The 11,220-nt window shown below is 38.7% G+C and overlaps 1 protein-coding gene across 1 annotated transcript; it reads left to right on the forward strand.

Annotated features, from left to right (window-relative positions):
• The first annotated feature begins 7 nt into the window (after positions 1-7).
• LOC140575494 (long-chain fatty acid transport protein 2-like) lies at positions 8-10,001 on the forward strand. The gene is made up of 10 exons (XM_072695844.1): positions 8-473; positions 4,108-4,317; positions 4,828-4,986; positions 5,139-5,263; positions 6,345-6,539; positions 6,892-6,982; positions 7,977-8,175; positions 8,420-8,517; positions 8,789-8,919; positions 9,626-10,001. Exons 1-10 carry the CDS (start codon positions 8-10, stop codon positions 9,800-9,802), a joined length of 1,851 nt encoding a protein of 616 aa, XP_072551945.1. The 3' UTR covers positions 9,803-10,001.
• Positions 10,002-11,220: the final 1,219 nt, after the last annotated feature.

Below are 11,220 nucleotides of genomic sequence, written 5' to 3' on the forward strand. Positions count from 1 at the left end.
GTCAAAGATGGTAGAAGTATTTTACAGCGTTGTTCTGGGAGCGGCCTTCATTTTGGCTTTTTGCTTCTTTAAGTTTCCTTATTTCCTGCGGGACTGCAGGTACATAATGAAAATGCTGGTGGTCCGATCCAGAAGGACGAAGTTTCGGGAGAGAACTCCATTCTACACCATTCTGGACTGTTTCCTGGATGCAGTGCAGAAACAACCACACAAGCCATTCATCATGTTTGAGGATCAGGTGCACTCCTACCTGCAGGTGGACCAGACAAGTAACAGGGTGGCATGGGCAATGCAGATGCACGCCAGGTCCACTGTGGCACTGCTGCTGGGAAACGGACCGGCGCTGGTCTGGACGTGGCTGGGTCTGTTTAAGCTCGGCTGCTCCGTTTCCATGCTTAACACCAACATCAGGACCAGATCCCTCCTTCACTGCTTCAACTGCTGCGGAGCCTCCGTCCTCATTGCTGGGGCAGGTAATACCCAGCCTGCCTCATCAGCTTCACTCCAACACAAGAGCCTGTATGCCACATTTCTTTCCACTTTAAACTCTACTTATATTATCTGTGTGTTTTATGACACATTCTGACTCAGTGTTTATATAAAACACTCCTTTTAGGGAAAAAGGCATTGTTTAAAGTGTTATCTGTAGTGTTGTGTAGGATATAGAGGTGTAACAGTGCACCAAAGTCACAGTTTGAGTCGCACTGCAGTTTGGACCCTACAGTTTAGTAGGAATATGGTACAACAGGGGAAAATCACATCATTCTTGAGAAGGTTGAGAAATGGGGTGTTGAGGAGATGGAGGTGGAGCAGTAGGATACTGAGATGGGGTGGAGTAATAGCAAAGGTGTCATTCATTCCTCAAGATAGTTTGTATTAGTATGTAGATACTAGGGTTTTGTATTAGTATGTAGATACTAGGGTTTTGTATTAGTATGTAGATACTAGGGTTTAAAAAGACTTCTATAGAAGTTGAAGTATCAACTTAAGCTTTTTATTTAAGTAAAAGTGTAAAAGTACTGGTTCAAAACTACTTAAAGAAAGTAAAAGTAATGTAAGGAAAAAAGGCCAAAAGAGCTTAGGCTGCGCCACAGGGGTCTATAGTGCACTACCCCACCTCCCCAAAAAAACATTTTTCTAAAAGCCTTAATGACTATAATATTATATTCAATGTTAATGTTGGAAAATGTTGCGACGCGCTAGGTTTCAGCTGCATATCTGCCCATTGAAAATGAATGCATTTTAGTAGTCAGTAATCAAATATATTAAAAGAGCATCTATGTGTACTAATAAGCATTAACATGTTTTTCATGGAGCAGAAAATATGATGAGTAGTTAGCTATAAGGATTGTAATGGTGCAAAAAGTCAAATGTCAGAGACATGCTATCAATAACCTTTATACATCTGGATAGTTTTTTTTTTTTTTGAAACAATGACAAGCGGAAATGAAATAGAAACTAGGCTATTTAAAAATGTAAGGATTAGAAAGTGCAGATAATTGCATGAAAATGTAAGTTGTAGAAGTAAAAAGTCGGCTGAAAAATAATTACTCCAGTAAAGTATAGATAACTGATAACTAGATAAATTTTTTACTTAAGTAAGGTAATGAAGTATTTGTACTTATTTAATTGACACCTCTGAGTAATAGGGTATTGAGATGGGATGGAATAATGAGGTGTTTAGAAGATGGAGGGGGGAGTAATAGGGTCTTGAGGAGATGGGGAGGGATTAATGGGGCGCCCAGGAGTTAGGGGAGGAGTAATGGGTCACTGAGTAGATGGTGTAAAGTAGTGGTGATGTTATGAAGTAATGGGGCGTTGAGAAGATAGGGTGGAGAAATAAGGCGTTGAGGAGATGGGGTGGAGTAATGTGGTGTTGAGGAGATGGGGTGGAGTAATGGGGTGTTGAGGAGATGGGGTGGAGTAATGGGGCGTTGAGGAGATGGGGTGGAGTAATGGGGCATATATAGAGTTATAGAGTGTGAGGTGTCCACTGGGGTTGAGGAGTGCTACAGCTCCGGGTAAAAAGCTGTTAGCGTGACGTGTTGTGCAGGTTTTAAAGGGTCCTGAGTCTTCTACCAGAGAGGCATAGATCCTCCCTGCTGGTGTAGATCTCCTGAAGTGTTGTCAGATTACATCCAATGATCCTCTCTGCCGCCCTGATGATGAGCTGGAGTTTGGCTCATTCTTGGGAGATGGAGGAACCAAACCAGATGGTTATGGATGATGTGAGGATGGACTCGATGATCGCTGGATCATCGGAGGGAGGTCAGTTATGCTAGGACTTTGGGAATCAAATCTGCTGATGACAGATCTGCTGAGCTCAGTAACAGAGCTCCCACATCAGTTGAACTTTTAGACTTTTACTACTATTTGTGAGGAGAACTGTGCAGAAAACCAATCTGCACAGGTCACTGTCAGAGCAAAGTAACAGATTAATACGTGATCTATTACTGTGGTAGTAAACTGTCCTGGGACAGACGGTGTGAATAGTTATTAACCAAAGACAAAAAAAGCTTTTGATATCAGTAAATGTGATTCTTAATGCTACAAATTCAACAAATGACTTTTCATTTCACTTGGAATTTTTAGTTATTTACAACCTATGTGCATAATGTGGGAGGTTTGTTCAATAAAACAGTTGATGAAAATGATACTGACTGTCCAGTGGCGGTTCTAGACCATTTCAGCTGGGGGCGCCAGTGGTTATGTTAAAGGGGCTGATTGCTTTCTAGCTTATGGTGCTTTGCAGGTATTAAGAAACAAATGTATGCATTCAGCATCATTCAACATTTTATTTTTACAGTTTTCAGTTACAAATTCACTATTTTGCATAATCTGAATTCTGTATTTCTGATGTTTCTTACAAACACCTTTTTTACAGTTTCATATCAACTTTCTTTTACATCAGCTGTCTTTAATGGCTTGTATGTTTTCTTGCCAACAGTATTCTTACAGGTTATTTTCTCATGTCTTATGCAAACAGATTAACAAAGTTTTTACCATGTTTTACAATGTTATTCACCCTTTTTCTGTTTCATTTTCAACAAATCAACATATTCTCAAAAACGTTATTCTAATTACAACTAACAATACACGATTATAAGATTATTTTTTTCCCTTACTTTTAGTTCTTTTTTGTTTGTTTTTTTAGATACGTTTAGCTGGTGAAATAAAATGAAAACACTGATACCCTGTCTGCCCCACGAGGGGTCGGACTGGAAACTTCGTTTTTACATTATTGTGCCGCTTTGTTGCCCTGTGTTTACAAAAGTTGAGGAGATTCATGCCTAATTTTGTGAGCCCTCCTAGAACCTCCACTGTGACTGTTATTTGCATCGACTATTTAGGAAAATCTGAGAAATGTGCATAATAATTTGGAATTTGGTGTATACTTTGTAGCAAAATTTCCCCAGACCATCAGTACAAGAAAATGTCTTTTCTAGGCAAACGAGGCAGCAGCATGTGCAAGTATAAAAAGGCCACAACAATTATTAACAAAAACCTGTTAAGGAAATAGTTAAACAGTGATAGTATAAACAGGCTATGACAGTAATGAACATAGACCTGAAGTAAAAGGTAACTGAAAGCCTGTGTAAAAACAAACATGTGAACGGGAATGTGACGTGGTAGGATTTTGCCAAATATACTGCAGAGTAATGACTGTAGAAAAGCATGGACAGTGCAACGTTTCTATCAAATTTTACTCCTCTAATCTCTCTGGTGAAAACTCTAGTTGCTGCATTCTGAACCAGTTGGAAGGCCATTACAGTAGCCCATGAGGTTAAAAATGCATAAACCAGCTTCTTTGCATCTTTTAGAAAAAGTAAATTTTGCTTTTCTGCAATATAGGTGAGGGAAGGAAAAACATGGGAGGAAGTTTTGTCTGTTGTATATGTAGAAAAATGTGGTACTGGCGGATCGAACTGTAGCTTTTGATATAATTTACAGTTATATTATAATAGACAGACCTTTTGGAGTGCAGTGTCATGTCCATCAGCGCTCTGTTTTTGGGTCCTGTATGTTGTCCATTTACACATCATTCCTAAACACAGTGTGTCACTTTTCAGACTTTTCTGCTGATGATACTGTGGTGTGTTGTCACAGAGCAGCGAGAGGCGGTGTGCGAGGTCCTGCCAGAGCTGCTGGCAAAGGGTGTGTGTGTGTACGTCCTGGGGGATGCAGGTGGGGTGGAGGGTCTGCACAATCTGACTGAAATAATAGAGCAAAGCCCAAACACACCTGTACCTCACACATTTAGAGACAATGTCACCATGAGTAGCCCTGGATTCTACATCTACACCTCTGGAACCACAGGTACACTCACACATGCACACATACACATATTGAATCATAAAGACATTTGAACTAAACAAGTAAAACTGAAGAAAGAAAACAATTAGTGCAGTTTTCCCACTTTGTTAGCACTTAACCGCTAAATGTGTAAAGCACATCAGCTGCAGGTGATTAGATTGTTGATGTCCAGATCAAAAGAGCCTTCTGAGGCCTTTAATGCTTATGAGTCTTAATCCTTTTGAAATGCTGTGGGAAACATCTAATTGACGTTATTTTAAGAAAATTGGCATTTCTATTAATGACATTTTACAAAACAAAATTACAAGGACATTTCTTCAGTTATTTATTTGTTTAATTATAGAATATTTTAATATTATTAAAAAGAAAATAAAATTTTAATTAAATATTTAAATGTGTTTTAAAAACAAATATTTTAATGGGGTGTTCTAATTTTTTCACATGACTACAGAGGAAAACATTGCAAAAAGCATTAAAAACTTTCAGTGTGATGAGGTATACTTTCCGCTGCAGGTCTTCCGAAAGCAGGCATATGTCCTCAGGACAAAATCTGGGGCCCTACGTTTTTCCTGTATCTGGTAGGAGTAAGGTCAGATGATGTGATTTATCTACCGTTACCTCTATACCATGGTGCAGGACTGCTGATAGGCCTGGCTGGAGCGATAGAGCGAGGTAAGACTACAACTACTTCAATCCACTTTCTCTCTCGCTCTCTTTTACTATGTCCCAGTAACTCCTTCAGACTCAATAACACTGTAACAACAACGCTACAGATTTGGAACAAATAGTGAGTAGTGTGCCTCAGATTGTGTGTGTGTGTACAGGTATCACAGTGGTGTTGAGTAGGAAGTTTTCAGTGTCTCAGTTCTGGAAGGACTGCCGGAAGTATGATGTGACGGTGATCCAGTACATCGGAGAAATCTTGCGCTACCTCTGTAACACACCCAAGGTACACTATATGGACAAAAGTATTGGGACAACTGCTCATTACTTGTTTCTTCTGACATCAGGGGGAAATAAAAAAGTTAACACTGCTTTTGTTGACTACAACACTACACTCAAAGGCAATATATTGGGTTATGGGGGCAATTTCATGCAATTTAAAATATATACCTCAGTAATCTTTCACTTTGTATAGGGGCAGATACGCTCATTTTATTTCAAGTCAATTTTTGACTTGTTGAAGTTTTTATGTCAATTATTTGTGCTGTTAATGTTATTCACTTCCGCACCAACTTGCCTGCTTCACCCAAGAAGGGCAAACAAGTGATTCTGGGAAATCAGTGCTAAATGGACTTGATAATTTTTTTTTTTTTTATGTCAAGAGACCAGAGGTCAGAGGTCCTCCATACACATGTAGGGGTCTTAAAGGACATCCAATAGTACTTTAGCTACATGTCAGTAGGGGCACTGCAGAATTACTGGACATCCTATTCTGGAACAGCAATAAAAGGTTTTTTCACATTGGTTTAAAAAATCACCATCTGTCATTGAATTTAGAGCAAACTGGATATGTTCAAGGGTAACATAAGGGTAAGGGTAAGTTCATATTTAATCCATAGAGAATCACTACTGATTTTTAGCAGTGACAATTACAGCCCTGCCACACTGAATTGTTAGCACTATTACACTTTCTGTTTACACATCTGTTTTTTCAACAGTTAATAGTAGACATTTGTAAATGTATTGCACAAAATATGAATATTCTATCAATATTGCAAAAAAAAAACCTTGCCTGTTCGTATGGAGTGGCAACACTCTCCCACCTATACTGAAAATAAGTTTTGATGAAATCTGAATTATGATACTAATAATAATTATGATGAGTTATTATACTGTACATTTACATACAAATGCATACTGCATATATACACACAGCTTTATCAAATAAAATATTATTCTATTCAAATATAATATTGTAGACTCACACTCAAGCATTGTTCATGGAATGGCCAAAAAAAGATGCAGTAAGAACATCACCCAGACACCCACACAACCTTACACTGATGTCCTGAATTCTGCTCTCCTAGACAGACATTGACCGTCAACACAAAGTCAGACTGGCCATTGGAAACGGGCTGAGGGCCGACGTGTGGCAGGAATTCCAGCGCAGGTTTGGATCTGTGGACATTAAAGAGTTCTATGCTGCCTCTGATGGAATCTTGAGCTTCATAAACTATGTGGGGAAAATTGGTGCTGTGGGCAGAGTCAACCTCTACCAGAGGGTGAGTTTGTAGGACTCCAAACTATTTACATCAGGGTTTGGTCAGTTGTTTTTTGTTGAGTAAAATTTCATGTTTAGATTTGTTATAATTTCATATTTTAATAAAAACAATTAAAAAGAATAAAGAATAAAATAAGAAAAAACTGTGTCCGGCTACAGTCTTGGTCTAGATTCGATTTCAGTTTGTATGCAGATTATAATCCTGGTGCTGTGTTTGAGTTGGATTTCGGGAAAGAATGTTTTCAGGCTTTATTTGGCATTGGCCTACATTTCTGATGTTTCAGAAATCTGTGTGGGCAAGAGTTTGTGTCTTTGGTCTAAGCCATAATGTTGTGATAAAAATTCCCTTTCAGAAAGTTTTTCCCCATGCGCTGATTCAGTTTGACACAGAGAAAGAGGAGCCAGTCCGAGACAGGGAGGGGCACTGTGTACCTGTTCCTACAGGTCAGTCTACCTCAGTCTACCTCAGCTGTATTCATTACAAAATTCACACATTCAGTCACTTCAGAGAATTCAGATTAGTGGTGTCCAACATTTTAGCCAGCAGTTTTTTCCTGCAGGATTTGTACTTTGTGAAATATGTTCATTTATTCATTCATTCATTCATTCCCTCATTCATGTTTCCCAATTTTCTCCCCCAATTGAGTTATTTCCATTTCTCCCCCACTAAGAAGGACTCCCCCTATCACACAATGCTACCAGTGTTGGGAGATGGAAAGGTAGCAATCACAACACCACTGGAGCTCACTTCGCTTTGAGGAGAAAGCTAATTCTGTTACGTCAGCTAACAGACACCTAGCATAGTGTTGAGTGATGGGAGGGAATAGAGGGCTATCCTACCCACTCAGAGAGAGTGAGGGCGTTATGCTCTCTTTATCTCCCGGCATCACCGAGAACTGAGGCCTGCGATCATCGATGACAGAGCTTATACTTATAGATCTGCACTCTTTGGGTGCAGCAAAGACATTTTTGAAACACTAAGACTTACTCTTCCGTTCCAGCATATGCCGTTACGTCAGAATTCAAAGTTACCAAAAAGTGTGTGAGCGAGGGATATTGTATGTGATTTGGGGGCGTCGGGGAGTAGTTATAAATATGCATGAGAATCCCGCAAGTTGCAGCAGAGGTGGGATGTCTGAGTAAAGACATTTTTCTCAGTGCATTTTAGTCATTAACATTAGCTCTTAATTGTAGCTCAAAATTTTATTTCATTCTGTTGTGTTGGTTGATCCTGTTCTGTTGAGTTAGTTGATCTGGGGATACTTTACTTTTGCTCACACCTCTCACTTTTTAGCTTTAGCATTTTAAATTACATAAGGTCCTAAAATTGAACAGAAAATAGACTAACACCCTTCAGTTCCTGTTCTGTTAGATACTGGATGGATAATAAACCTAACTAAAACACTATTTTAAACAGTGTGTGTGTGTGTGTGTATAGGTGAAACTGGTCTCCTGGTGGTAAAGATAACGAAGCTGGCTCCATTTGTGGGCTATGTGGGGAATCCAGAGCAGACAGAAAAAAAGAAGCTGTGGGACGTTTTTCAGCAGGGAGACGTTTACTTCAACAGTGGAGACCTGCTGAGAATGGACCATGACCACTTCCTCTACTTCCAGGACCGAGTTGGAGACACCTTCAGGTATGACTCTGTTACTCTGAATTAAAGCGATAGTTATTATTAATGTTACCCAACTTGTTAATGCTGTTTTAGCATCAGTTCTTTCTTCTTCAAGCTAATGTCTTCTGCCACACTATTCATAACTTAGCTAGTGTTACTGATGTCCTAGCTGTGTTATATATGTTGGGACACAGTCCTTTCATGGCTGACCTGCCCATGACTATATCATAATGACACACTGTGATTAATGTCTTGATTTTTGCAGATGGAAAGGAGAGAATGTGGCAACCAGTGAAGTTTCTGATGTCGTTTCTATGCTGGAATTTATTAAAGATGCTAACGTTTACGGCGTGAAAGTTCCAGGTACAACAGCTAACACTCTGCCCAGTTAGAAATTTAATATAATATACTTTCACAACATCGTCACACTGTTTATTTGCAATTATTTCAGTTTGGTGTTAGTATTATAAAGTGTTTAATCAATCATTCTTAATCATTTATTTTTATTTCATTTTTATTTTATTTTTATTTGTATTATGCATTATAGTTAATATATATTTATTAATAACATAAATATGTGGATATACTGTGTATGTCTGTGTGTGTGTGAGTTTATGTTTGTATATTTGTTAAGGTCATGAGGGTCGTATTGGCATGGCAGCAGTGACTCTGAAAGATGGCCAAGAGTTTGAGTGTAGAGAGGCATTCATCCACATCAGTAACTTCCTGCCTGTTTACGCCAGGCCAAGATTCATACGCATCCTGGTAAATATTTACACTCATAAAACACATACACACACAAATCCAGCAAACAAACACAAAGCACGTTCCACAGTGATTGAGATATGCATATAGAAACCTGGATGTAGAGAAGTAGAAGTAGAGAAATGGACTGACTGATTTCTCTACACTGGCGGTCCCACACTGGCCCAGTTATAGTTACAGACACCGGTGATGGTTAAATGTGTGAAGTTAGTTATTGATTAAATTTGACCTCAGAAAGATAAAGTAATGGCTGAATAAATTGGATAATGAACTTAGATTTGGGTTTGGGTACAGTTTATTTATGTTTGCTAAATGTAAGCTAGTGAAGGAGTACTTATAGACCGCCCATGTAAAAGATCATCAAAACTAGGAAGACGTTTACCATTCAATTAAATAGTAACTTGCAAAATAGTTAATATAATTAAAATAGTTAATAGTTAATAGTTAATCTAAGGAGTTCAGACCTTAATCTATGAAACAAAAGCAGCCACAGTAAACCCAGCAGTATCTGTACTGTAGCCGATGCTTTAACAAAAGATGCACATGCAAAGGTAAAAGCATTGGTCAAACCATTGACCAAATGTATCACTTAGTCAAGAATGAAATATTAACACAGTCACAGTATAACTAAAGGTTTAACAAAGAAATAATGACAAGGAAAAGCTCAAACATTCAATGTGAGCGGTTTCTTATGCATTTATTTCAGGAGTGTATGGAGCACACAGGGACGTTTAAGCAGGTTAAAGTGACACTGGTGGAGGAGGGGTTCAATCCTGAGGTCATCTCCCAGCCCCTTTACGTCCTGCAGGAGAGCAGCCGTAGCTATGTCCCGCTTACACATTCCTACTACAGGGCCATTATAGGGGGGCAAATACGCTTATGAACACACACACACACACACACACACACACACTGAATGACTGACACTGAAGATGAACCCCTCAATATCAATTGAGGCTAATTGTACTGTTGAATGTTCACTTTTACTTTTGTTTTGACACTTTAATGGTTTAATGGTTCTGCTTTAATGAAGTAGTGTGATTTCTCCATGATGTTGTTATAAATTGAGAACATTATCTAATAAAGCTGAATATGATCAAAAGCTTTGTGCCAAACTGTGCCCTATTCACTATTCCCCACATGGGAAAATCTAGGTAGTAAACAATTTCAAACATCTTATAATTTGCGAGTACATAGTGTGTGACAGCAGATTGCACTGCATAAACCATCTGAACACTACAACACAGTTAAATGTATGCAGGTGGACTAAGTGCACCATGTCTCCATCAGTCCCTGAAGCAATAATGTAAACAGTCAGTTGGCTCACTATCCATCTGCCTTGCTAGCTTAGAAGAAAAGATTTTTCACACAAAATTATTTGAGCAAACAGTGATCAAATCTAATGAACTACCTACTTAACCTATGTGATTACTGGGAGAACTTAGATAAAAAGATAGATATATAAAAAAAAACAATTTAAAAGCATTTCTACTACTCACATTTGTAACAGGAAAAGCTGTGTGTGAAGAATCTTCAAACCAAACAACACAATAAATAAAATTACAGGTATTCCATATGCGCTAGGCTACATCATGCATTGCAGGATGTAGTTTTCAGACACCACTGCAAAAAAGGTAGCACCCCAAAGCAAAGACTTCACAACACGGCCTTTATATCTGGATCAGATAAGCTTGACTAGAGTCAGTTGTGCCTCCTGCTCTGGATCTTGGCAGTCAGAAGCACATGGCCCAGCCTCTGAGAGGAGCTGGCAATGCCTGTGGCAATGCCTTAAGGGTATGTACCCAATAGGGCCACAAGGGGGATACTGCGACACCATGCTGTGTCTGGACCTTTAAGACACTCTTTAAAACAGTATGGTTAATGAGTCTGTGACTGAGAGTGTGTTAACCTCAGTGTCTACTTGATGTTATGCCGTCCCCTATCTTTCAGATCAGGCAATGCAGGACTTCATTTATTGCTGTGTTGAACCCATTCAGATAAGAATCATACCTTTTAGAGAATAATTCAGGTAATGCATAGAGTAATGTATAGTGGATAAGAGTAATTCCTAATAAATACTGAATAATTCACAATAGAAACGGAATAATGCATAGACATAACTTATTAATTCATAGTAGTAACTCAATCATTATGCAACATACACATTATATAGTAGTTTTAATATTTATTCTCAGACTATGACAAAAACTGCTATAGTAGTAGCGTGGAGGGATACTATATACTGTGCTGAGGTAAAAGTGGTTCCGGTTACTCCAACATACTCCAATACTCTGCAGAGGT

The sequence above is a fragment of the Salminus brasiliensis genome, chromosome 13 (assembly GCF_030463535.1).
Source record: "Salminus brasiliensis chromosome 13, fSalBra1.hap2, whole genome shotgun sequence".
Taxonomy (NCBI): domain Eukaryota; kingdom Metazoa; phylum Chordata; class Actinopteri; order Characiformes; family Bryconidae; genus Salminus; species Salminus brasiliensis.

Coding starts and splice junctions, on each gene's coding strand:
- LOC140575494 (XM_072695844.1), top strand. CDS start 8: ATGGTAGAAGTATTTTACAGCGTTGTTCTGGGAGCGGCCTTCATTTTG. Junction 474..4,107: donor CGTCCTCATTGCTGGGGCAG/GTAATACCCAGC, acceptor GTGTTGTCACAG/AGCAGCGAGAGGCGGTGTGC. Junction 8,176..8,419: donor CGAGTTGGAGACACCTTCAG/GTATGACTCTGT, acceptor TGATTTTTGCAG/ATGGAAAGGAGAGAATGTGG.